The 26,734-nt window shown below is 53.4% G+C and overlaps 2 protein-coding genes across 2 annotated transcripts in view; both read right to left on the bottom strand.

Annotated features, from left to right (window-relative positions):
* LOC147235135 (titin-like) overlaps positions 1-26,734 on the bottom strand; it is a 183,393-nt gene that overhangs the window by 149,026 nt on the left and 7,633 nt on the right. Inside the window, exons 13-41 of the mRNA XM_086146017.1 lie at positions 26,276-26,534; positions 26,106-26,172; positions 25,831-26,022; positions 25,096-25,238; positions 24,856-25,004; positions 24,543-24,770; positions 24,204-24,445; positions 23,832-24,064; positions 23,581-23,745; positions 23,320-23,488; positions 21,447-23,143; positions 21,086-21,367; positions 20,742-21,008; positions 20,371-20,643; positions 19,790-20,053; positions 19,443-19,703; positions 19,105-19,365; positions 18,471-18,734; positions 18,138-18,398; positions 16,881-17,141; positions 16,342-16,602; positions 15,558-15,702; positions 15,314-15,482; positions 14,804-15,035; positions 14,237-14,521; positions 14,037-14,162; positions 13,660-13,848; positions 12,932-13,288; positions 11,969-12,019 (exon numbers count right to left, since the gene is read on the bottom strand). Coding sequence (XP_086002143.1) covers positions 11,969-12,019; positions 12,932-13,288; positions 13,660-13,848; positions 14,037-14,162; positions 14,237-14,521; positions 14,804-15,035; positions 15,314-15,482; positions 15,558-15,702; positions 16,342-16,602; positions 16,881-17,141; positions 18,138-18,398; positions 18,471-18,734; positions 19,105-19,365; positions 19,443-19,703; positions 19,790-20,053; positions 20,371-20,643; positions 20,742-21,008; positions 21,086-21,367; positions 21,447-23,143; positions 23,320-23,488; positions 23,581-23,745; positions 23,832-24,064; positions 24,204-24,445; positions 24,543-24,770; positions 24,856-25,004; positions 25,096-25,238; positions 25,831-26,022; positions 26,106-26,172; positions 26,276-26,534 — 7,753 coding nt within the window. The remainder of the gene's footprint in view (positions 1-11,968; positions 12,020-12,931; positions 13,289-13,659; positions 13,849-14,036; positions 14,163-14,236; positions 14,522-14,803; positions 15,036-15,313; positions 15,483-15,557; positions 15,703-16,341; positions 16,603-16,880; positions 17,142-18,137; positions 18,399-18,470; positions 18,735-19,104; positions 19,366-19,442; positions 19,704-19,789; positions 20,054-20,370; positions 20,644-20,741; positions 21,009-21,085; positions 21,368-21,446; positions 23,144-23,319; positions 23,489-23,580; positions 23,746-23,831; positions 24,065-24,203; positions 24,446-24,542; positions 24,771-24,855; positions 25,005-25,095; positions 25,239-25,830; positions 26,023-26,105; positions 26,173-26,275; positions 26,535-26,734) is intronic.
* Positions 608-11,291, bottom strand: LOC147235136 (uncharacterized). The gene is made up of 3 exons (XM_086146070.1): positions 11,229-11,291; positions 11,038-11,122; positions 608-10,906 (listed from the first exon to the last, which is right to left on the bottom strand). Exons 1-3 carry the CDS (start codon positions 11,289-11,291, stop codon positions 1,545-1,547), a joined length of 9,510 nt encoding a protein of 3,169 aa, XP_086002196.1. The 3' UTR covers positions 608-1,544.

Genomic DNA, 26,734 nt, shown 5'->3' with positions numbered 1-26,734 from the left:
CTTCCGTCCCCAGAGTTAGTCTTTCCGTCTGCAGCCGCTGAAAACCACCAAGGACAAAAGGGGTTTCGGAGGTAAATATCGACATGATGTCGAATTAATTGCGACTCCGTTTTCAATCGCGTTCTTTAGGTTTTAACTCTCCGAACCGACAAGCCGAGGGATAAAAATTCAATACCCGCCGCCGTATCCATCCCATAATCCAGCTCCATGGAGATGGACACATTTCAAAATCGCCCCGAGGAACTTTCTAAATCAAGGGATTCGTTATCGATGCATAAATCGGTACAAGTGAGGGGTTTGTTTCCCAGAAAGAGCTGGTTTTTGAGAAGATCCCGCCGTTTCTGAAGCAACAAAACCCGAGTCGAGAGCCGGAGCCGGAGGACGGAACCGGCTCTGGAGTCTCCACACCAGGTGTGTGGTGTGAACACACTGCAACAGGTCTACCATGCATGTGTACACACACACACACACACACACACACACACACACACACACACACACACACACACACACACTCGAAATACAAGTTCAAGCCAACAGATGGAAGTCATGCTTCTCCTCAGACGGTCCACGTTCAGCCGTTCATCACAAACCGACAGAGACTGGAAAAGGTGAACCATGAAACATTTTATTATAGAAACTCTGACAAACTGCGTCTGTACAAATTCAACCCTTTGTTTCTGACGGATGTTTCCACTGGGCTGTCGCTCCGCCGCCCCCCGCAAACATATTTACAATAAATAAAAAAGATTGAGATTCTAAAAATAATCTTTCAATGGAATCCACTTTGACCTCAGAGTTAGATCTTCCTTTCACACACAAAAAAAAAGAGACTGCCATAACAATATTTTCAAACGAACGAACTGAAATGAGCTTCAAACTTCCAGAACTACATTTCACTGTTTCCCCAGATAAGTGCCGATAAAGCCCGGCTGATGATCTGAGGCCCCGCAGAGCTTCCCCTTCCTGTTTCTGCTTCAAATGATTGATTGCTAAAGAAATCGACCTTTCGCGGCCCCGAGGACACCTGGGGTTCCCTTTATCCTTCAGATTCGCGCTCAGCTTCTGATCTGACACCGAATCCAGAGGTGCACTTTGATGACTATCTTTTAATTCCAGCTGTGACTCAAAGACTCGGCTTATTAATTTGGCTTCACTGATTGGCTGTTAGGCTGTCGGATGATGGAAATGAATTCTCTTGTTTGGTGGATCTGAGACGGTTCTTTCCCAGATTTTATCTCCTACATAAAACTCTTCTGGACCAAACGGACCCAGATTTCTTTCCGTTGAGCTACAAAGAAACAATCCCTCTAACGTGTCGATGGACTACCATGACTACACCGAAACTGTTACAACAACAAGAACAACAACAAAACGCAAAGGTAAACTCAGATCAGCAGTCTCATCCTGCCTCCATTCGCTTCAAAAAAAAGGCGCGACGTTTCTGCCGAGGCGCAATGAAAGAGCAAAAACCGACCAACCGGTAAAGAGGGATGCGACCTGTGGCTCAACCAGCCTGGAAGGTTCTACCTGTAGCTCTGACCCTACAACACCTCCAGCGAAGCCGACGTCTCCACGCTCCCCGAGTTGTTTTGGATAATACACTTGTACTCGCCGGCATCGCTCTGCATCACATTGGTGATGAGCAGATTGAAATGGCCGGCGGTTTTCTCCTGGATGATACAACGACCGTCCGTGACTCGCTGGCCGTCCTTCAGCCACTCGGCGACGGGGCTCGGTTTCCCGCTGGCCAGACACTGCAGGATGACGGGCGTCCCTGGGTCGGCCCTGACGTCGGTCAGAGGGATGACCAGTTTAGGAGGCGTCTCCGTCACCTGGAACTGGAAGCTGCAGACCTCAGAGGACTTCCCCTTGAAGTCCACCTTGTCGTCTTTAGCCGGTTCGGCAAACACGTCGAAGTTCACGCTGACGTACTTCTCCCCCTGTTGGCCCGTTTCGCTGTCGGCGTTAGCCACAAGCCTGACTGCTCGCTGAGACTCATCTTCCTCTCGCTGAAACTCAAACTCCAGCTCAATTTCCGACACCTGCTCCCCGTCAAAGGACGTGCTACCGACCATCAGGTCGAACTTCTGCGGCTGGATCTTTGCACTCCCGAGGGAGACGGCGGTCAGCTCCCTGCCGATGGTCTTGCCCGAGAAAGCCTCTGCGCTCAAGACCACCAGGGATGCTCTGCAGAGAGTCTCCCCGACAACATTAATCGCTCTGCAGATGTACACGCCGCTGTCCTGGTCAGAGACCTTACAGATCTTCAGGAAGTGGTTGTCTCCATCCGAAGAGAGTTGGTATTTCTTGTTTATGTGTGGGATCTTTTTGTCGCCTCTGAACCAGGAGACAACCGGAGATGGAATCCCCATTAGGGAGCACTCAAACATCACAGTGGTACCCTCAGGGGTTTCCATGTCACAGATGGGGTTTATGAATCTAGGAGGCATCTCGGTGAGCTCAAAAGCTATTTTCAAATCTTCATGGTCCTGGGTGACAAAGTCCACGGTGCTCTCTTCGTAAACACTGGGTAGCACGTCCAGAGAAACGATCATGCTCTTGTTGTCCGCCGTGTACTCTGGGATGGTTATGATCTTAACCTGCTTCTCGAACTCCTTCACCTCGTTTTCATCCAGTTCCACTTCCAGCAGTATTTCCTGTGGGGACGGCGAACGAGACGAGTCGTCTTCCTCCACATCAAACTCCATCACATGCTGGTGGGTGACGGCAGGCGGAGCCGGCATGAACCTCATCTCCTGAGACACGACGACCACCAGAGCCACACTTCTGGCCTCCCCGATGTCGTTCACGGCCTCACAGACGTACTCGCCCTGATCCGCCTTGGTCACATTTCTAATTCTGAGAAAGATGCTGTCGCCCTCCCGGTCCATCTGGACCCGCTCGTCAGCCAGCAGCCGGGCTTTATTGCGGAACCATTTCACCTCAGGGGACGGAAGGCCGAACACTTCCGCAGAGAATGTTAGACAGTCATTTTCGATCACTCTTTTCTTGATGAGAGGTTTGAGGAAGGCGGGGGGGATCCCCTGCACCTTCTCCTGAAGGCCCCCCAGGCCCAGAGACCCTCTGCCCTTTGTACCGAACCGACCGTCGTCAAGATTCATTTCAGGGGCGGTCGTTTCAACCTCCTCCTCTGCCGGGGGTGTCAGGAACTGAAGTGGGGAGAAGAACCCCTCAGTGGAGTTTCCTGTTGAGGACCTCTTTTGGTCAACCGGAGAATAGGGATATTCCGGAGGGGTCACAAATCCACCAGGTAGATCAGATCCGGGACTGGAGGCAGACAGGGGAGACCTTGGAGTGTGGAAAGACTCGACAGTTGGCTGTGAGGCCACAGAAGATGAGCCAGGCGTGTAGAACCTTTCCACCGCCTCTGCCATCTCCTCACTTACGGCGCTGCCAATTTCTATTGACATCTCCGACTCAGGGGACAGCGGCCTTCCCCAGTCGCTCGGGGGGTTGTAGTAGTCGTACACGGCCCCAAAAGTAACCTCCTCTTCCACAATGGGGCCGACGGACACGGCTCCGTTACCTGCAGATGCTGAAGCTCCACTGGGACTGTCTGGGCCCTGAGCAGGTGCCTTGGAGGAGACACTCTCAGACAGACCTTGAGCTTCAGCTTCCCTTCCTCCTTCTAGTTTGACAGCGAGAGGCTCGAGACGTTCCTGGACATCGAACGTCTCGACATCCCCCAAAAATTCTGAATGAGCTCCGGCAATATCAGTTGCCAACGGCTCCGCTACTTCAGCCTCTTCGGCCTGGGACTCTGGCATGCTAACAAAGACGCCGCTGTCCATTGAAGGCTCTGGGATCGACGTCAGCTCTTCTCGGACAACTTTCTCAACAGACAACTCTGGAACTGACACTAGTCCCGCACTAAGTTCATCGAACGCCTCAATCACATGCTCTGCCCCGGGCGCAAAATCATCTCTCCCACATTCCTCAGTATTTTCTACCTCGTTCACCACCTCACTTTCCAGACCAACAACATTATCACCCTGAGTAGGACTCTGGACTTCCACTCTGGTGTCTTCACCCTCACAGTGAGAGGCCAAAGACTTCGGAGCCTCATCTTCTCTCTCAGCTCTGAGAGACTCAGAAAATGCCTCAGATTGATCTACGCTTTTAACAGCTCTGCCTGGATGTTTTGCCGCAGGTACTTTCTCCGATTGGAACTGGAAGAAGCTGCTCGTTCGGTCAAATGTTTTCATCTTCTCGCCCATCTGGGATCCCTCCTCAGCCATCTCAGTTTGTTCAAGAGAGCCATTAGTTTTTTGTGGCTTTGGGCTGATCAGTTCTGGGGACTGCTGTACTTGCTGTACAAATTGTTTGCTTACACTGAGACCTTCTGCTGAAACTCTAGCCTCCACCGCGCTTGCTGACAAGACTCCAAACTGCTGGTCTCCCTTCAAGGACGATGTGAGTTGAGAGGCTTGAAGAGTCTCAGGTTTGGGTGCTGAAGGAACAGTTTGAGGGGAAACGGACTCTTCTGAGGCAGAAATAAATGGAGTGATCTCAGGCTCTGGTCTGGCCGGTAAATCTTTGGGACCGGGTGAGCTTGTCAGTATGTTAGTCATCTGACTATCACGTCCTTCTGGCAGCATGGTGTCTGGCAGAATGGTGTCTGGCAGAATGGTGTCAGCTTCCTGCTGGTCAAGGGAAGCAGCAGGTATGAACTCCTGAGGGAACGGGGCCTCCTGAAGGGAAGGCGGTGTCGTACAACTGACTGGAGAATCTGACTCGAAGGCTTGTTTGATCTGGGAGACTTTTATCACGGCGGCAGAGGCTTGTAGACCACAACCGGATATAGGTTGAGGCTCTCTGGAGAAGCCACGTTTGGCTTTTTGGGGTTTGACTGCCATCTCCGATGTTATGCTTGGACTCACAGGCTCATCTCTGGTCTCTGGGGCAGCCCCACCCGATTGGCATGACACGTCACATATGCTTGAGACTTCTCCCAGCCTATTCCTAGCTACACAGGCGTATACTCCAGCATCAGTGTACGTAAAAGATCTGACATACAGCCTGTGTCTTTCTCCGTCCACCTCAGCTCTGTATTTCCCACCTGTGAGGTCGAGGCAGACGTTGTCATAATACCATGTGACTTGTGGGGCGGGTTCACCTGCGATCATGGACACTAAAACAGCAGTCTGGCCTTCAGAGCAGCCGATGCTCTCCAGCTCCCTGACCACCCGCGGGGCCTCGCCCTCAACATCGAATGAGAAAGTGAATTTGTGTTTGAGAGTTTGCGAGGTTTTGTCTTCACTCTCCGCCTGTGAAGCTTTCTGTGTGATGACCTGTGGTCTATCTTCACCGCCATCCTCTGCCATCGCGGGAACAGGAGTAGCAGCTGTTATTCTGATCTCCACGGGTGAAGGTGACAGAGATGCGTCCAAGCAGCGGCGCTGGTGGATTACTGCCTGTGGGACCCGTAAGGTTGCCTTGTTTGGTTCAATGGAGGACTGAACCTTCTCTTCTGAGTGCTCTTGAGTCTCTCTACCCCTCTCTAGGTCCTCGGTAACCACCACCTCCTGCTGTGTCCCATCGGTCTTCTTTTTGTCCAATGTCTGGAGGGTAGCGCTGCAAATAGATTTGCCATGTTTATTAGTTAGGATGCAGTCATACGTCCCCTCATGATGGCTGGTTGGATAGTATATAGTGAGCTTGGATTTCCTGGACTTGCTCATGATGTCATAGTCAGGGTTATGGGCCAATGGGTGTCCGTCTTTGAGCCAAGTGACAGCAGGTGGAGGATCGCCGTCAAATTGACAGGTGAACTCCATCATCTCGCCAATTCCAACTTTAACTGAGGAGAACTCTTTCACAAATACGGGAGGAGAACCTACGACAGCAGAATCAACTGCCCTCACCATTCTGGACTTCTGAGCTTGGTCTGCACCCTTTTCAAGATGTTCCTCTTTTAGATCTCTCTGCTCCTCACTGGTTTCAGGCCCAAGTCCATATTTTTGTCCATCAGTTTCATCAACAAACCCAGTGCACGCTTCTGCAGTTTCCTTCTTACTCTGCTCCTTGCTCATTCCCAAGCTTGACATAACCAGCCCTTCCACTGTCCTGGCTTGGAAATGTTGGCTTTTGGATCCGTCTGAGGTCAGCGAATACTCGTCTGCCTTGAGTCTCTCCTCTGCTGCTATTCCTTGGTTTTCCAGAAGAACTGGGCCTGGAGAAAGTCCTCCAACTGAATCAGGCTTCCTGGGCAGCCTGTCAGGTCGGTCACCTTGGGTGGCATCGGGTCGATAGCCCTGGGAAGACACATTGGCAGTACAGGTGGAAGAAGACCTATGAACTGGTGAAGAATCATGACCTGCTGTGTCTTTGGTCATCGCCGGTTGCACTTGTTGAGCTGTAAAACCTGGCAAACCCTCTGCAACACTGGATTTGGAAAGATGTGTGACGGATGCGGGAGAGGGCTGCTGTATCCCCTGTATCCCAGGAGCAGTTGGAAAATGCAAAAGATTTTTGGCGAAAACAACGCCGGCAGGCAACTCCTCTTCTTGTTTGGATTCTTGTCCAGAAGAAGGAGAAGCTACAGGCACCCGTGCTGGGTCCATATGTGACAATGTGTAGTCCTTGGGATGGGTGTCTTGTGCAGCTCGATGAGGTTCAGTGCTCTCAACCAATGGCAAATGTGCCTGCGGAGGTAAACCAATGCCGGCCTGTCTAGACTGAGAGTCCAGAGCCCATCCAGGCTCCAGCTCAGCAACTTCCTCTTGCTCTACTGTATCTCTTTGCCATTTCAGGATGCGCTGAGCCAACGCCTCCTCTTCACTGACCAGGTACTCACTGTCGCTCTGCAACCTGGTCTCACGGCCCTCAACCAGCTCACCGCCAGCTGACCATTTTGGGCTCTCATCCAGATGATCTTGGAAACTGGCCGGGACCACCTCACTGAGCAGGAATTTCTCTTTGGCTGTTTTTCCGGTCAAGGTCTTCCTGCCGTGGTCCGGTTTGGTCTGCGGGACTGATTCCAAACCAGAAGCTCGAGCAGCGTTCCTTGGAGCCCCACTGGTTCTTTCAGACCGGGGGACACCTTTCAGCCAGTCTGGCTCCGCAGCTTGCTCTTGTTCCAAAAGAACACCCTGTTGCCATTCCATTATTCGCTGTGTCAGAGCTTCTTCTTCACTGACAAAACGCTCACTCTCACTTCTCAGCTCACAAATGTTCTCCCTTGACAACTGAAGTTCTCGCTCTTCTCCTGTCTTCTCAAACAACATTTTTTCTTCTCTGGGTCCCGTTCCAGGAGAGGACCTATGTTCTGCTTCTTTGGCCTTCGCCGTGGGGGATATTTGTTCCTTGCCTATTAATGTCTCCGCTTCCAATGTTACTTTCACTGATTTTCGCACATGGGCAGCTGTTTTGGCCTTCTCCACTCCAGACGTTTCTCTGGGTGATGAGGGGTTTAACATTACAATACTGTCGTCAATTTCCCTTTTTCCCATCGCTTCCGGCTTAGTGTAAATGTTCCCCTCAGGCTCTGTATATTTCATCCCTGCTGGCATGGGGAGCTCCGTTTCAGGCTGGAAGGTACCCTCCTCAGGCATCTGCACTCCCTGTTGCCACTTTCTGATCTGCAGGGCCAAGAGTTTCTCCTCGCACTCCATCCGTTCAGCTTCCAGGCTCTTCTCATACTGAGACCTCAGAGACTCCGCTGCACCCTCGTACACCTTGACTCTTGATGTTTTGCACACAGGTTGCGCAACTTCACTCAGGACCCTTTCTTTGGCCGACTGGGAGTGCCTGGGCCTGGTCCGAACTCTTTGATGGAACTCTGTTTCTTTCAGTGATGCATCTGCATCTAACGATACAGTATGATCCCTTTTTAATTCTCCTTCCGGCACGACTGGTCTCAGACCTTCTAATTCTTCCCCGGTGACTTTGACATCAGGTGGTCTGACCTTTGACACGGTTGCATTTTCAGGTGCGACAAATCTTGCAGTCATTTTGGCTGATTTCCGCACAGAGGAGGGAGCGCCCTCAGCCTCTGTGACTGGTATTTTACCGACAACTCCCCGTTCAGTGTAAATGTTCCCCTCGGGCTCTTTGTCGTTCATCCTTGCTGGCATGAGGAGCTCTGTTTCAGGGTGGACGGTTTCCTCCTCTGGCATCTGCACTCCTTGCTGCCACTTTCTGATCCGCAGGGCCAAGAGTTTCTCCTCGCACTCCAGCCGTTCGGCTTCCAGGCTCCTCTCATACTGAGACCGCAGAGATTCTTCTGCCCCTCGGTCATACAACTTCATCCGTTCCGTTCTGTCCTCAGAAGGTACAGCTCCGCTCAAGAATCTTTCCTTGGCGGACTGGATGTGCTTGGACCTCGGAAGGTCTCCAAGCACGGCCGCAGTTCTGACAGGTGATTCGGTTTCTGCCTCTACAGTTTGTGATTTTAACGGCGATACTTGTCCAGATCCGACCCGCTCCAAACCTTCCACGTCCTCTCCTCTGACTCGAGGCTTGGGTGACTTGAATGCAGGTACCGCTGCTGTTCCGCGTTCTACTTGCCCGGCCTTCTTTCTGGGAGGTATTTGGAGAGAGGAGATCATGACCCCGGTCTCATCCTTTGTTCTTTCTGCACTCGCTTCCTGCGGCTTGTAAATGTTCCCTTCTAGATCCGAGTAGCCGATTGATGCTGGTGTGGGCAGGTCTGTTCCTGGAAGCGAAGTCTCTGGCGAATTCCTGCCTTGCTGCCATTTCTCAGTCTGGAGGGTTTGGAGTTTTCCCTCATCTGCCTTATGTTCAGCCTGGAGAAGTTCTTCATGCTGTGTCTTCAGAAGCTCTCCAAAGGACTCCACTTTGCTTGTTGCTTTGCCCTCCCTCATCGCTGCTTCACTGGTAAAACTGCCCCCGTCTGATTGGACGGGTCTCGTCCTGGGTGAGTCCCGGAGTGGTGCTTCTGAACTCACTTTTGCGACAGCTGGTGTCTCGAGTTTGACACCAGATGTTCTTGCGTCTGCTCTTGGTGATTTTTGTTCAGCCGTGACCGAGGACAAGTCTCGCATTTCCACTCCTCCGAGCTTTGACTCAGGGAAACAGACGGTTGAAACAGTTGTGGTTTTAGCATCTGTTGAGCTCCACTTCATCCTGGGTGGTGTATGGAGAGGCGAGGGCGCAGCCTCTGTCTCTACAGTCATTCTCCTCTCCACAACGTCCTGTGGCGTGTAAAGCTTCCCTTTTGTGTGATGTAGACCTGCTGCCATGGGCAGGTCAGCTTCTGGGTGGAATCCTTCCTCTTCTGACATCCGCATGCCTTTCTGCCATTTCCCTATCCGTAAGGCCAGGAGCTTATCCTCACACTGGATGCGTCCGTCTTCCGGAGCCTTCTCATCCTGAGCCCTGAAAGACTGGTCGGCCAGGGGTTCCGGTGCTTCGCTGAGGAACTCTTGCCTGAAGGAAGTTACTCTCTCATGTCTGGAAGACTCGGAGGCTGATGCCACACTTTGAGAAAGTCCAACTCTGAGAGACTCCTGACTTCTGGAGTGAGCCGCTGTTATTTCAGAGAAAGGTCCGTCTCGGTGATGCACAACAGGCTCCCCTTGGGCAGACGCGACCATGCGAGCGGAAACTTCATCAAAACTTTCTAGTACTTTGTCGTCCAAGGTTCCTGCGTATTTCTCGCCGGGTTCGCCTACTGTCTGCGGCAGCACAGAATCTACCGGCTCACCTCTCATGATCTGAATGGCTCGGGCTCTGGACTGAGGCTCGAACACGTGTCTGGTTCGCGGCTCGGAGCTCTCCTTGCTGACGGCTTTGCCTTGAAACTCATGGTGATGTTCTCCCAAATCGAAAGGCCGATTTAAATGTTGGACGTCGGGTAGAGAAGCGGGTTTGACCCGGAGTCTTTCCACGTATTCGGCGTAGCTGGACTCACTGGCTACTGACTCCAACTCAAACTCCGAGGAGGACATCGTGGAGATGGAGAGCCTCTTCCTTTGTTTGACGGCTTTTTGAAGAGTGGTCAGTTTGGTTCTTACCTCGTTGTGAAGGCTCTCGGTGTCGCTGAAGCGTTCGCTGTAGCGGTCGCTGCACCTGTCGCTGAACTTGTCGCTGAATCGCGCCCCGGTGCGGCGGTCGCAGTAGATATCGCTGAACCTGTCGTTGAAGCGCTCGGACCTATCGAACATGGGGGCGGGGGAGACGGCCCGCTCGGAGGCCGTCTCCAAATGCCCGGACTCTTTGTCCGAGTCTTTTTCTTTGGAACGAGAACCAGAGTGAAAGTACAGAGTCCTCACCAGAGGACGCTTAGAGCGAGATCGTCCCAGGTGGACCTTGGACATCTTGTCAAACGGAGACCCTACACACCTGAGATCCACCCTGATCTTGGGGTCCCGCCTCTGCTCCGCCAATCTACTCACGCGCTGATGGGCCTCGGCAGAGCGCCTGATGAAGCCCAGGTAGTTGGCAGACTGCTCCTCCCTCTGCGAGACCAGCAACGAAGCTGTAGACTCAGCAGAGCCCTCCGTGTTAATGGCCATGACCTTGTAACTCCCCGCATCTTTTTCCCTGACGCTCTCAAAAACCAGGCTGGTTGTGTACACATGCATCCTGCTCTCGGTGCAGATCCGACGCCTGCGCTGCTTCGTAATAGATCTATTATTATGAAACCAGATGAGGTTGGGCGGAGGACACGCCACCAGTTTACACCTTAACTCTACCGGTTCTCCCTCCAGCGCCGACTGGAACTTGAGTTTTTTGGTGAAAGACGGCTTCGTCGCGTCCGACGACGAGCTGACGGAGGCCGTGCCGCTGGAGCGCGGTTTGGCCGACACGAGGCCGCGGTCCAGGAAGTCCTCTGGGTCAGATAAGGCTGCCCGCGGACCAGCAGAGCCGCCGAGTTCCGAATGCGGAGTTCCCTCTTTGCTCTCTCGATAGAAGAGTTCTGCAAGGAAGAAGAGCCAGAGTTAGGGGCGGGTCGGGGAGGACCGGCGGGAGAGGATATGAATGAATCATTAATGGTAATATTAAATGCATGCTAGGAGACACAATGCTGTAAGAAATAATTTCACTCACCATATTTGTTCGAATAAACGCAAGACTTGATTCTTTTTATATCAGAAACCTGCAGCAGGTTTTGATCCTTCTTCTGTGGAAATTTCTTCAAGAGATAAATTATTATTTACCAAAATTCTTGTGAAAGCATGTTTCCGTGGCGGGCTGCTGCCGATCCCTTGTTTTACTCTTAGATCCTGGATATTCCTTACCTGACTTGCAGACAGGAGAATAAACGCCCTTTCTAATCCTTTGACTTTAGAGCAGAGGCTCATTCGCGGGTCAATGACGGAGCAACGAAAGGAAACTGGGAAATTGGGCGAGAAGGCGTTTATTCGAACTAATATAGTTTACTGGTGTTATTTTGAATGCAAACCACAGGAATCACATCCCTCTATCTGCAAGCCAGGCCAGGGAATATTTTGCAGAAGGAGTCATTTGCAGATGCAGTGAAACCTCCATATCTTTTAAAGAGCTCTTGGAACCCGAAGCTTTAAAAGATACAAGTCCCGCCCCCTCTCTGGGTGAAGATCGGAGGAACCCTTCATGCCAAAAAAGGAAACCATTTCGTGGATGCAAGTGTCAAAATCCCGTACAGGCAGGTTCTGTTTCCGGAGAGGAACCGCGAGGGAACATCGGAACGACATATTCCTAGGACGTGAACTGACATGCAGCTGCAGAACTTCACGGGTCCAGTAAAGGGACAGTTCAACATTTTGACTCAAAGGAACCTTTGGATGCAACTTTCACAACAACAACCGCTGCATCCACGTGTTCGCTCGATTTCATCGTCCGCTGCACCGTGTTCTGCGCGGATCAAACTCTTGGATCCACAGTGGAAGGTCATTCCGGTTAAACAGACATCTGGTTCAACGGTCCCTTTGCCACGGCGCCCACTAACAATCTATCCGGGTTCATAAGACCGTTGGCGAGGAGCGTGTGGTGACCTTACCTTTGACTTCTTGCTCGATCTTGGCTTCGATGTGCTCTCGAACCAGGGAATCTGCGGGAGGAAGAACACAAGAGGGCGGCGTCAGGCTGGACCTTTGCAGCCCGTCTTCATCGGCGTCACGGTCAAAGCCTTCTGAGGGGTTTTGACGGTTTGAGGAGGATTTTTTTCAGCGCAGGAAAAACATTTCGGGGAGAGAAAACAAGGATCGGACACGTCCAATGGGAGAGGCGGAGGTGTGTTTGCTGGAGGGGCAAGACCAGGAGGTTACAGGTGAGGCTCATGCAAACTACACAGGTTCCTGTGCAGGAGCGTGATGAGGTGGGATCATCTCCACGTGTGAAGAGGTGCGTCTTGTTGGAGAGGTGAAGTTAGTAAACTCGGGATGAAGACCCTGGACCGAAGTGGCAGGGATGGGGTTTGGGGATCTGAGCGGCAGGCGATGCATCAGAGAGGAGGAGGAGGAGATGCATCTTTAGAATCTGAAATGGTTTTAAAGGTGCTGGTTTTGTGGTCTTCTGCTGTGAGACGCCAACCCGAAGTACGCTCGGACCAGGCCGGGCCGGTCCAGAACCGCCTCCAACTTCCTGCCGGGAAGCGTGGACGTAAGCCGGCTGCTTCCGGAGGAACTTACTTTACGAGTCGTGGCTCAGACAATCACGGCCGCCGTGACATCATCATGACAACTGCTTATCTCCATGGTTACCGGGCGGCGGCGTGGTTAAAGCGGTCCAATTTTAGAAAGACGACGAGGAGATTTACTTGGGATTGACGGACTCTTTCCGGCGTGTTTGCACAGGAGCAAATAGCAAAGGAGCTCATGCAGATGTTAATGATTATTGATTATTCTACAGTACTGGTTGTACTGATTAGTTGGTGGCAGAGGAAACGCCGTGTTGGGACGAAGCGGGTGAACGTAGCGGGGATGAATTAATCTGGCGGGGCTTCTGGATCCAGTGACAGTACCTTCTTCGCTAACCGACAGGGTAGCCGAGCACGCCGCCTCCCCCGCGTGATTGACAGCCCTGCAGGTGTACTGGCCGGCGTGCTCGGAGAACGCGTCCACCACGATGAGCGTGGCAATGTTGGTCACCTCGTCGAAATGAAACACCACGTTCTTGGTCGGCTGAACCGGCTGCCCGTTGTGGAACCAGCTGACCTTTGGCGGGGGCAGGCCGGACACGCTGGCGTGGAAGCGTGCGACCTCGCCGTGAGCCACCGCACAGCTGCTGATTGGCTGAATGAAGATCGGCCGCTGGCCAACAGCGGGTTTCTTTGGACCGATAAGGCCAGTGGAGATGTGAGAAGGGGCTAGACCACCAGCTGAAAGGAAGCAGGTTGACGACTTTAACGTTCATCTCGTGAAAGTGGTTCCCAGTCAGTGCAGTCTGGCTCTGGCTCTGGTTCTGCTTCTGGTTCTGGTTCTGACGCCGGCATCGGTCAGGAGGTCATTCGGGCACTTTCAGCTGCAACTCGTTGATAGGAGTTGCAGGTTGCCTTGCGGCCGCCAGGCCTGATCTGACTGGGAGGGTCTAGAACCTCTAAGACAAAAAGTGGGGTTCCCCTCGGGAGTCACAGCACCTTCATTTCGAGATTCATGTTTTCCGGTAGCAAAACCGACGGTGATGGAGATCCGTTCCAGAGCCTTCTAGACTCCGCAATCGGCAAATGTCTGATGTCGGACACAAACTCACCGTCCACAGTGAGGCAGGCGGAGCAGGAGGCTTTCCCAGCGGCATTGGTGGCCACGCAGCTGTACTCGCCCTCGTCCTCGGGGTAGACCCTGGGGATCTCCAGCAGGCAGCTGTCGTCGAACTGTGACATCCTGAAGAACTCCGACTGCTTGATCTCCTTCTCTCTGTGGAGCCAAGTGATCTTCACGTCTGGACAGAGGAAGGGTGGAAGGAAACACCTCAGGACCACCGGCGGTTTCCTCGCCCAACATGTAGCTTCTCAACCGCTGCTAACAGCGTCATGGAGGCGGTCTGCCAGCGGAGGTCCGTGAACTCTAAGTCCTGGGACCGAACGCAACCTGACCGACACTCTGTAGGTCAAAGTCCCGGTTCCTTACCGTCCCCTCGGACGCGGCACTGGAATCGGGCGGGCTCTCCCTCTCGGGCGGTGGCGCTGGTGGTGGGCGAGATGATCACCGGTGGAGCGACAGCGGCTGCCGAGTCTGGAGAAACCACCTCGGACACTGCAACACGCAGACGCCGGGCCGTAAGATCCCCACCGAAGGGTACGTCCTCGCTATGGTTCCGTCCTTCTTACCTTCCACGTTGAGGGAGGCGGTGCTGGTGGCATTGCCGTAGTCATTTTTGGCCTCGCAGGTGTAGGTGGCGGCGTCCTCGGGGAAGACCTCGATCAGCAGGAGAGTGTGCTGGTTGCCATCGTGCAGGAACTTGCACTTGAAGCCCGAGGACAGAACCTGGGAGTTCTTGTACCAGCTGACTTGGGGGACGGGGACGCCGCTCAGCTCCACTGAGAAGCGAGCCGGCTTCCCGGCCTCCACCGACTGGGCCTCCATGTGGCGAAGGATCTGAGGAGGCTCCGGGACTGGAGCACATCAAGAGTGCAGGGAATGAGGAGACTGGAACATCTCTGAAGGCTCTACTAAAACCAAGCACTGATATATATATATATATATATATCTATACGGAAAGTATCATGTATTAATAATATGAGTATTTGCGGTCTAATTTCATGAGGTTACAGTCTCTGCTCTGATTCTGCTGCCTCCTTCCGCTCATCACTTCCTGTCAATGTTCCTTCCCTTCGTTCTCATGGGTTCAATGCTACGTTGTCAGCTCTGCCCTGTGTGGGAGCAGGAGGACCTACCGTTAACTCGCAGGTTGATGGTGCTCTTGTTCTTGCCGGCGATGAAGGTGTACTCGCCGGCGTCGCTCCTGTAGGTCTCAGAGATGGTGAGGCGATGCAGCCTCCTGATGGTGGCGTAGCTGAACCGCTGCTCCACCGAAAACTTGATCTCGACTCCGTCCTTCAGCCAGCGGCCCTCCACGTCGTCCTCGCTCACCTCGAACTCAAAGGTGGCTCGGTGCTTCTCCAGAACCTGAAGACCAGAGGGAGTGTTTGACGGCGGCGGCAAGGAAATGTCTTCGTGATCGCGCTTCCTGCCGCAGTGGAATCGGGAAGCTCACGCTCCTTTGACCTGAATTCTGGAGGTTCTCTGACACTGATCAATACATTTGGTCGGAAGGTCCTCTGAAATTTTCAGCCGCCAAAGTAACTATTTTGGAGTTCAGGGCTTGAAGGTGAATTCAAAGCTAAGCTCTGTGAAACGTGGACAGTGACGACATCACTTCCTGTCTACGATCCCGCCCCTCTCACCGTGACTGTCCGCTCGGCAGGCTCTGAGATGCGCACATCTCGACCCTCCACCGTCAGCTGGGCCTTGGAGACGCTGGAACCCGCCACCACGGAGAACTCGCCGGCGTCAGACATGCGAACCGTCTGGATCATCAGGCGGTGGACGTACTTCTCCGCCGTCACCACGTACCTGTGGAGACCAGAGGCGTGAGACGCTCGGCGGCCGGCGGCGTCCACGTCCGCCTAGAACATCTGAGGCTCTTACCGGTCCTGTGACACGTCCAGCTCCTGGCCGTCCTTCATCCACATCACCTGGATGTTGGGCTCGGAGACCTCGCACTCGAAGATGGCCTTCTTCTTCTCGGTGATCTTTATGTCCTTGATCTTCTTGGTGAACTCGATAAGGCGGGCTGAGAAGCAATGAATGAAAGTCTTTTCACCAATTATTTTGGATGCGTCAACGATCAGTTTTTGATGGTCACTCATTCTATTGATTAGACATTGATTATTTTAGTGATTTCACCATTTTTATGTCTAAATCTTTTTACAAATCCTGCTTCACTGCTAAGATTATGTCCTCGAAGATGCTCCTCCTCTCATCCCAGAGGTTCTCCAGTTTCCACAGGCTGTGGAGATCTAGGTGTTTATCTAACCGGCTTGTTTGGGGAGAAAATGCAGAACTTTGATTGCGTTCCAGCCGTCTATCTACACAAGAATGCCGTCTGCGGTTCCAGGGGAAGGAACGGTATGGAAACCTGCCCCAGAGGAGAAGATTTGAAACAGCCTCCATGTTTCCATAAGGATGGGGAAAAAGTGTCCGGCACTAAGATTTGCGCCTTTGGGTCGACCACAAGGAAAACGGTGCCGAGCCAGGACTGGGCAGCGTGGTCCAGCTCGGAACAAACTCACAAGGCCTGGACTCGAGGTAGTCAGCGAAACAAACCCCTGAGTTTGCAAGAGGTCCTGAAGAAACTCAGGGACGGGAGGAGGGGCGTCTTCAAGTCCATCTGACGGCGCACTTGACCTCTATGAAAAAATGGCGGCCTCACCTTCCACGAACAGGTTGGCAGCAGAGGCGGCGGAGCCGGCCACAAACTGGTACTGCCCACCATCTCCAAAGTGCACGTTTCGGATTGTGAGCGAGTGCGTGAGCTGGCGGCTGCGGACCTGGCACCGGTCCGACGACTTCACCTCCACACCGTTCTTAAGCCACTTGTAGGTCACGCCCTCCTGGTTAACGGTGACCTCGAAGGTGATGGTGTCTCTCTCCTGGGCGTTGAGGTCCTTCAGCATGGAGGTGATCAGGACGGCTGGACAAGCGGACGGACGCAAGTTTAGAGCAACATTTCTAAAGAAAGGTGCCAAACCAGGTCTGACGAGGTCAGAGGTCAATTTAAAACTCCTCATGGTCATCTAGATTTCAACCGCAGTTTCGGCCTCCAAAGTTCCCTGCGCCGAAGGACCGCAGGACTCAATGGATGTAACCTTAACTTAGGACAGATGCCGGGTGTCCAGAAGCACCTGATGTTTACTTGTGTTTCTGTTTGGATCCTGAGCAGGAAGTTCTGCCGCGAGAGGCGGGACTTACGGTTGACGGTCAGCGTGGCGGAGACGCGGTCGTTCCCGCAGACGAAGGTGTACTCGGCCGAGTCGTCCCGGCCGGTGTTCATGATCTTCAGCTGGTGCAGTTTGCCCTGAACCACGATGCGGAACTTCTCGCTCATCTCGATCTCCACGCCGTTCTTCAGCCAGGTGGACGGGACGTTGAAGTGCGACACCTCGCACTCGAAGGTGGCCGCGTGGGTCTCCGGGACCTCCAGGCTCTTCAGGGGTCTGGTGACCCGCAGGGCTGAGAGCAGAAGAGAAAGGACCGGTTGTTAGAATATTCCGTTATAATACATCGTGTTTACATGCATTCATTGTATTTACTTATTTTGATTGTAGTCCTTGTGTGACGTGAGGACGCTCACGTCAAGAGAGGGACTTGCAAAATCTCCTACGTCAAATGATAGAGTCTCCAACCTCACATCATTATTTCACTATCAATTGCAAAGACTGTAAAATGTAACTGCGAGACCCCATCATGTAAGGTGAAGGAATGCGCTGCCCTGCTGTTCCAATGACACCCCGGGGATAATCGACTAGAGCCGGGGGGTCGGAGGAAGTCACTATCAGGACTTCTTCCGAACCGCGACTTCAATCAAAGCACGGTTTTACACAACCCAGGTGCTCATATTCCAAGAGAGCGTAAACCAGGGGTCGGAGGAAGTTTGCCAGGACTTCCTCCGATCAGCGGCTTTGATCGAAGTGCAGTTTACGAGGCCCCGCAGCCCAGATGGTCGCACTCCTAGAGAGCGTAAAACCGGGGGGGGTCGGGGAAGCCATTGTCAGGACTTCCTCTGACCCTTTTGGCCAAAAGATATAAAATGAGCCTGATCCTTTGGATCGGGGCCAGAACTTCTTCATCTACACATTCGACTGGACGCGTCTCAGCGGGTGTCTAGAGGAGCCCAACGATCCTCACTGGGTGACGTTCATTCTGGCCCGGGATATCTCCTAAGTGTATTTTCCTGACTTTGAATAAACCATTCTCGCTTGATTAGTTCCTGGCCGTTGTAAGGTTTTCCCTGAATGATTGAACACACCGGGACAACAAAGTCCGGTCCCGTGGCAGGAGCCACAAAAACGGACACGGTGGCCGCGGTTGGGACAGGATGAACATTCACGTTCATTCCAAAATAAATGGCCAGGCTACATTTCACAGAATTCCATCTGTTCCAGAGAAGAAATCTTTTAGCGCGTCTCTTCTCTTATTGGTTGCTCCAGGGGCTGAGCGACATCATACCTTCTACGGTGAGCGTGGCGCTGCATTGGAGGTGTCCCACCACGGCGCTGTACTCGCCGGCGTCGCCGCCGCTGACGTTCTGCAGGACCAGTTTGTGGGCCTTCCGCTCGGACAGAATCTTGCACTTTTCTCCGGGCTGGAGCTCCGCCCCCTTGAACATCCACCTGACGGGGATGTCGTCATGTGACAGACTCATCTCGAAGGAGGCGGTGCCTTCCACCAGCGACGTCACGTCCTTGATCTTCTTCACGATCTTGATGGCTGCGGAGAGGAAGACGACTGGTGAGGCGGACCTGGAGGCGGAGCTAGAGCCGGAGGCGGAGCCGGACTCACTCTCGACGTTGAGCCGGGCGTTGGCCGACAGTTTGCCCAGTTTGAAGGAGTAAACCGTCTCGTCCTGCGTGTTGCAGTTCTTGACCTTCAGCGTGTGGACGGCGCCTTCCGAGGTGATCTGGTACTTGTCGCTGTTCTGAAGCTCCACACCGTTGCGGACCCACAAGGATCCCTTCACGTCAGCATGCGTGAGCTCCAGCGTGAAGACGGCGTCCTGGGTCTCTGTCACTGTCTGGTTCCTCATCGTTTTCTTGATCTTCACGGCTGTGGAGGTTTACAAAGTTAATGAGGAGCGGGTCCGGGAAGCGAAGGTCCGAGAGACGTCACTGATCATGTGGTGAGATCGGACCTGAAGGTTCTGAGGTTGTTACCGCAACTCACTCACTCACTCACTCACTGTCCACACGGCCTTCCCTGACCACAGGGCCAGGGGTTTGGTGGCATCACAGTGAAGATGGTTTGCCCTGGATGTGGCAGCTGTCAGTCACCCCGGCACTCACATCAACACTTTGGAGTCATTTAGTTTCAAAATGCATCTTCACGCTGACAGATAACCTTCTCTGTTCAAATCAAATATTCAAGTGACCCCCCCTAAGTTGGATCCCTGCAGAAGGCTCTCAGAAGGGGGTTGTACCTTCCACTCTGAGGTTGGCGGTGGTCTTGGAGTTGGCCACCTGGTAGGTGTACTCTCCCACATCCTGGGGACGGGTGATGGCGATGACGAGGCGTCGCACGGCGCCCTTCATCTCGCTCACCGCGTTCTCGGTGAAGTTGACCGGCTGGCCGTCCTTCAGCCAGCGGCCCTCGGCGTTGGCGTTGGCCACCTCGCACTCCAACACGGCCGCCTGAGACTCGGCGACGGTCACGTCCTGCAGGGGCCGTGTGATGGCGCCGCCTGGCGGAAGCAGCGGAGCGGCGGTTAGTGGCGACGCCTGAGAGGACGGCGTGATCGCAGCCGGTGCTGAGACGTACCGGAGACGATGAGCTTGGCGCAGGATGTCTTTTCTCCAGCGTGGAAAGTGTACTGACCCTCCTCGTCCTTCATGGCGTCGGCGACAGTCAGGAAGTGAATCTTGCCCTTGGACTCCATCTTGTGTTTGGGTCCAGGTTTGAGTTGCTGGTTGCTGAAGGTCCACATTGGGTCGATCCCGACATGGGACACCTCCACCTGGAAGGTGACGTTCTGGGACTCGGAGCAGACCTTGTCCTCCATGTGTTTGACGATGTGCACCTCTGAGGGATGGACATACACCTTCAGCAGAAGAAACTCGTGCAGAAAGACATGCGAACGCCGCATCTGGTAAAGCCGGCCGTCTTACTCTCCACAGTGAGGTTGCAGCTGGTGTCCACCTTCCCCACCACCAGTTTGTAACGTCCTTCATCAGATGCAAAGGTCCTGCTGAAGACCAGCCGCTGCTTGGCGCCTTTGGCCACCATCTGGATTCTGTCGCCGGGCGTCAGAGGTTTGTCGTCATGGTACCATTTTACCGAGCTGATGTTCTGGACGGAGATCTTGGCTTCCAGAACAGCTTTGGTGCCTTCGATGGAGGACACGTCTTTGAGCGGCAGCACAATATCGATGGCTGAGGAGAAGAGATGGGAGAGGACGCGTTAAAGCCAAACGTCCGACGACCTGCTGCTGAGACAGGAAGCACTTTCGCTGTAACTTATTCAAGTTGTCCTCGACGTGAAGGCAGATGTTTGCTCAGCACCCAAACCAAGGGGTTTTTGAGGTCACCAATTTGACAACCAGTGCTCAGGAATCAAGTAAAATACAAAAATGACCTGCTTTATTGTTTTATCTTTAATATTTGCAACATTCTGAGCACGTTGAGTATCACTAGCCTTTCTGGCGGGCCATGGACACAGAGCTGACTCCTGTGAAAAGGGATTTTCTTACTATGGACGTTGAGTTTGCAAGAGGTGCTGATGTCCTGAGCAGGAACCACGAAGGAGTACGATGCCCCGTCCTCCCTGTTGACGTTCTCCAACAGCAGCTTGTGGACCATCTTGTCGATGACGATGTGAACTCGGTCGGAGGACGAGATGGCCTGGCCGTTCTTCATCCAGGTACCTTCCACGTTCTCCTGGGAGAATCTGACCTCCAGCTGGGCGATGTCACCCTCGCATACCGTGAGATCGGTTAGCGGCTGCATCAGAGTCACAGGGCGCACTGGAGGGAGGGAGGGAGCCGCCGTTATTGTCACTGAGGACTGAAGGACCACCTGAGGCTTCAAACCGAAACCGAATCTTGACTGTCCAGTGACTTACGTTTCATCTTCAGGGTGGCGCTGCTTTTCAGATCCCCACATACGAAGGTGTACTTCCCCTGGTCCTCCTTCTTCACGTCCTTCACGGACAGGCTGTGTCTTCCCCGACGGGAGGGCATTTGGTATTTAGCGCCGGGAGAGAGTTCTTTGTCTCCAAGGAACCAGCTGCCCTCGGCATCCTCGCGTGACAGCTCCACCTCAAACTCTCCAGCGTAGGTCTCCGGCACCTCAATGTTCTCCATGTGTTTGATGATCTCCAAGGCGGCACCTGCAACAAAGCAATGGACATTACCTTGCAAGCCTCGCACGGCTGACAAGCAGAGGGCGGCCCAGATGATGGCTAACCTTCTACATGAAGCCTCGCACTTGTGCGGGTGCTCTCGTTTTCCACGATGACACAAGTGTACTCTGCATCGTCCTTCATCTCAATAGTCAGTACAGACAGGAAGTGGACCTTCCTATCAGAATGCATTCTGTATTTGTCTCCAGAGAAGATCTCCACATTGTTCTTTAGCCATTTCACTTTGACGAAAGGCTCGTTGGTTTCACATTCAAAGGTCACCATGGTGTCCTTCTCATTGGCAGTGGTATCCTCCAGGTTTTGGAGGAAGCTGATTGAGGCCTTTGCTAGAAGACAAATCAAAAGAAGTGAGACTGAGAAATGACCAAGTGGCAAGACGTCGGGGTACGTGGAGACGAGAAGTACCTTGAACAAGAAGAAAAGCGTGGCTCGAAGCTTCCCCTGCGACGTTGGTGGCCTTCACCATGATGCTGGCGGAGTCCTCGGGTGTGACGTCTCTGATCACCAGCTCGCAGACATGGTCTTCAGGCCAGTACCAATAAATACGATCTGACTTCTCCAGCAGGACGCCATTCTTGAACCACTCGCACTCTGGATCTGGTCTACCGACGACTCTGATCCTGAATCGAACCTCATCCATCGGCGCCACAGTTTTGCTGGTTATGCGCTCCTGGATCTTGGGTGCTTCCATGCTCGGGGAAAGCTGGATCCTCTCTGGTTTGAAGGTAGGGATGGTGACTTTGCCCTGTTCCTCCAGCTTCTTTCTCTCAGCCTCTTCCTTCTCTTTCAGGTGATGGAGCAGCTCGTCCTTTGTCTTCTTCAGCAAGTCCTCATAGGACTCGTCCCTCCTTCGAGACTTGAACTCCACAGCGGAGATTGACTCGTAAAAACCTTCTTCCGTGCGGCGCTTGAACTTGCTCTTCAACTCCTCTGACTCTTCTGAGGTTTTCTCATGAACGATTCTCTGTGTCTTCTTCAACTTAACAACTTCCCTGTCTTGTGCGGCCTCAGCATGTTTGTCCACCTTCAGCACATCGAAACCTATCTTGCCAGGCTCGTGAGCGGACTCTGCGGCCTTTTGTTCTGGAGCACGACGCAGAACAGATCTAAAGTCCTCCTTCTGTTGGATTTCGAGCTTCACCGTGTGCTCAGTGGTACCCAGGGGATTGTCCGCAACCACTCGGACTTCGCCTGAATCGTATGACTTGACATCCACTATCTCCAAATAGTAAATGCCATCATAACGAAGCCTGTACCTCTTGCTCTTGCGGATCAGTTGTCCGTTGAGGTACCAGTTGACTTTGGGTGCTGGATATCCAGTGACTCTACAGCGGAATCGGGCAATATCGCCTTCAAGCACCCGGGCTGGTTCAGGTAGTAGGACAATTTCAGGTTTGGTCTTTTCAGTTTCCTCATCACCACTGACCCCAGCAGGTCCGCCTTCGTGAGCCATGCGCTCCATCTCCTCGATTCTCTGCACGCCCTTCCTGCCTTCTGGAAGTTGGGACTCCTCGACGAGACCCTTCTCGTCCTTGACGATCAGGGTGGCCGAGGTCTGGTCGACTCCAAACTTGTTGGTGGCTCTGCAGGTGACGACGCCGCTGTCTCTCGCGTACGCGACTTCGTAGTCCAGGCTGCAGTAGCCGAACTCGTTCACCATGCGCAGCCGGTTGGCAGCTTCCAGGGGTTTGCCGTCATGAAGCCACTCCACCACCATGGTGGGGTCACCAATGGGGGTCAGTCTGCACTCAAAATGAGCCGGACCGAAGCGCTTCATTCTGATAGAGGTCAACTTCTTCTTGAACTGAGGTTTCTGCTGCTTCTCCTTGTCGTAAAGATCTCCCTCCTCCCACTGCTCCTGGCCATAACGGAGGTGAAGGGGCTCCAACTCGGGCGCCGCGATCTCCTTGGCCTTGTAGGTTCCTTTAGTGATAATGAGCTTCCTTTCCGCTTGCGGGGCTGCAAAGTCCACCTCCACATTGACCCTGCAGCGGGTGGTGTCTCTGCCAGCTTTGTTGATGGCCGTGGCGGTGTACCAGGCACTGTCCGTCCCTGAGGTGGACGGTATCTGGAATTTCGCTTCTCCCTTTGTTCCTTCAATCCTGAGCAAAAAAACAATGAGTGTAAAACTCAGGACACCCTCTTGACCTTGTAAACTTGTAAACAGATTTAAGATACAACTGTCTACCAGTCACTCCTTATTTATCTGGATTCGGATGTCATTAAGCAGATGGAGAAGGGTACATTTCATTCAACGCTAAGTGTCTATGGAGTTTACTTGATGTGTGGGTGCTTCTGTGGGCTGATGATGTCGCTGTTCTTCAACCAGACGATGTCGGGCAGGGGGTTCCCGATGGCTTTGACTGCCAACTCAACCAGAGTTCCTTGCTTGACTGTGATATTCTTCAGCTTGTTGACAAACTGGGGACGCGCCAGGCTTTCGCGGGCTATCGGCACAGAAAGGCAGCACAAGTTGGCACCGAACAAATAAAAAAAAGCGTGTCATGTGATCGGGTGGGAGGAAGGCGGTAACACCAACCGTCAACGGTGAGGGTGACGGAGATGGTGCTCCGCCCAGCTCTGTTCTGAGCGACGACGGTCCACTCTCCTGAGTCTTTGGGCATGGCGGGGACAATGATCAGAGACTGGACACCATCCTCCTTGATCACGATCTTGTGGGTGTAGTCGTTGACCACTTGTTGTCCTGGAAAGAGACAGACGTTATTTTATTTTGCTCTAAGTAGATGGAACCGAGACAGAAGAACCATTTGGGGTCGTGATTTTACTAACCGTTGTGGAACCAGTACGTGTCCGGCATCGGTCTGCCGACGACCTTCAGGTCAAATCTGGCGGTTTGTCCCTCCGAGCATTTAAGGGAGGTCGGCTTCATGACGAACACCGGCTTGTAGAGCCTCTCCAGCTGAGCCTCGTCCGTCTCGTCGAGCCTTCGGGCCGGAGAGCGGCTTGGAGAACGACTGGGCGAACGTCCCGGCGAACGGCTCAGAGAACGAGGAGACGTAGATCTGAAAGATCATCGCAGGTTTGGTCACCGCGGCCTCCGGAGATCTCGTCCTCGGCGATCGCGTCTCTCCAACGACCGAAGTTGCGGTCACGAGTCCTAGAAGGTACCGGGTTCTCCTGCCGACGCTAGTCGGGCCTCACCTGATCCTCTGCACGTCCGGCTGTGGCGCGTACGCCTTGGGAGTCACCGCTCCGGACGGCTCCACGTACAGCTTTCCGGAGCTGACGGCGTTTCCTTTCATGTTGGCGGCGAAGGCGGTGTAGACGCCCTCGTCCTCGGGCAGAACCACCGGCAGACGCAGGCTGGCCCGTCCGTCCTGCAGAACCTCCATATGGTAGCGTTCTCCGGCTCGGATTCGCCGGCCATCTTTGTACCAGACGATCTGGGGACGGAAGAACATTGTTTCACACCCGCGTTTTCATCCGAGCTTTGAGCGTCCGGCGAAGCGGGAGCTCTTCCTCCTCCGGAGGCCTCGGTACCTTCGGCAGCGGGTTTCCGGCCATCTTGCAGTGGAAGGTGACGCCGACTCCATCCCTGATCCTGTAGTTTTTGACGGGCGTGTCGAACGCCGGCAGCACCGCCTCCTCGTCCGCTACCGTCACCATCTGCTCACCGTCTTCGGTCACCAGCTCTATGTAGGTGATGGTCATGATGCGCAGCTCGATCTCATGGATGATGCGCTGCTCAAAGGCTGAAATTAGGAACTCCTGCAGAAACATGCCATGGTGTGTGAATCAATGCTTCCAAAGGACTTGGGGGTCCCAGAACTTCAGAACACTGATAGGAGAGTACCGTTTCTGAGACGAAGCCCCTTTGAGTCGTTCCTCTCGTCTGCTCGATTTCATACTGAGTCACCACCAGTGACGGCTCCTGAACCACCGTCGTCGACACTTCGGTTTTAAAAGTCACTTCCTGCTGCTTCATGAAAGCTTCATACTCCTCTGTGGAGACACAACGGGGTGAAGTCGTCAGACCGTTCCTGCTCACGGCGGGTCTCGGGGTCAGAAGGTCGGATACGCCGGCGGCCTGTACCTTCCTCCATCAGGGTGGCCGAGGCTGAGACTTCTCCGTGTGAATTCCTGGCAAAGACGGAATATTCTCCGGCATCATCGGCGAAAGTCATGGAGATCTCCAGGCGGCACTCGCCGGTCTCCTTCTTGTAGGCCACTTTGTATCTGAGGATGGAAAATCGGTTGTGAGCCTGGAACCGCTGCATCCGTTGGACCTTCAAACCATCTTAGCCACTAAACCAATGACGGGATGTCGGTCTATGAGTCGGTCCCCTCCCTGGAAAGTCCATGGTTTCATCCAGAGAAACGTCAGTCAGGACTCCGACCGCGACGGTTATTCATCTGTTTGCTTCTTTTCTTTTTACTCTGTTGTAATTATTTGGTCTAAACCTTGTTTTCGGTGATTCTTTTACAATTCCTGCTGGTTTCTGCTGGTTCCTCAACAGACTCCCTCGCCATACTCGTCATCTTAGATGCTCAGAAAAATCAGAGCCGAAAGAAAACGAGAGCTCTGTCTCAGGATCCATCAAACATTTGAGTTTCGGGGGGAAATGGACGCAAACCTTTGTTTTGCTAAGATTGGATTAGAAAAGCAGTCTTGAAGCTGAGATACTCCGACGAAAGAGGCCCCGCAATTGTCATAAAACTAGCTTGCAAACGTACGTTACACCGCCGTGTCACAAGAAACAGTCTGCTGTCCTTTCGTTGGCGATGTCACGGGTCTTCCCCGAGGGAGCGCCGGGTCCGGGGAGGATACCTGTATCCAGTCGTGAGCGGGATGCCGTTCTTCTTCCACACGACATGGGGTTTGGGGTTTCCTCCCACCTGGCACTCAAACACAACGCTGGCTCCTTCTACCAGCTTCTGGATGGTGGGTTTCCTGATGAAGGAGGGAGCGGCAGCGTCTCCTGCGCTCACCTCCACCACCTCCTTTGTCTCTTCGGTAACACTGCTGAAGACAGGAGGAGCCGTCAGCGCCGCAGCTTCTTGCTGGGAAGCCGGAGGCTGTCGACAAACTGAAACTCAACTTACATTTTCTCCTCGGTGATGCCTTCACCGACGGTGGTCGTCTCCTCTCTGCTCTCGATTTCTTCTGAAACTGGAAAAGGAGAGCAAGACGGAGTCATGAAGATCTGCTCGGATCCACCCAAAAAGAAATGGTCGGCACTATGAGGTCCGGCGGTGGCCTCGCCGGGGGTTACCTTTGACGAGCAGGTAGCAGGAGGTGCTGACGGTTCCCGCCTCGCTGGTGGCGGTGCAGGTAAAGCGCCCGCTGTCCTCGGCGAAGGCCTCACGGATCACCAGCCGGGCGAACTCCTGCTCGTAGCTGAGCTGGAAGTCGATGGAGCTCTCGATCTTGTAGTCCTCCCTGAACCACATGACCGCGGGGGCGGGCCGACCTCCGATCCGGCACTCCAGGGTCACCGACTCGCCCTCGGTCACGGTCACGTTCTTCAGGCCCTGGGGGGGCGAACAAGAGACATTGAGACGCCGGGCATGTTTCCATGACAACAATGCCACAAATACTGTAAATAACCACCTGAAATGTTTTATTATTTTAGGTAAGTTGTTTGATTGTGTTTTCCGAATTTGATATTTTATTTTGGCAAGAGGATTTTATCTCCTTACTTCTGCCGGAAAAACGGTTGTATTGCGAGAGC

Source organism: Fistularia commersonii, chromosome 4 (genome assembly GCF_037954325.1).
Source record: "Fistularia commersonii isolate RoL2024-O1a breed Wild chromosome 4, RoL_Fcom_v1.0, whole genome shotgun sequence".
NCBI lineage: Eukaryota > Metazoa > Chordata > Actinopteri > Syngnathiformes > Fistulariidae > Fistularia > Fistularia commersonii.
Note: the sequence above shows the minus strand (reverse complement) of the source record. Positions and strands in the feature narration are given on the sequence as shown.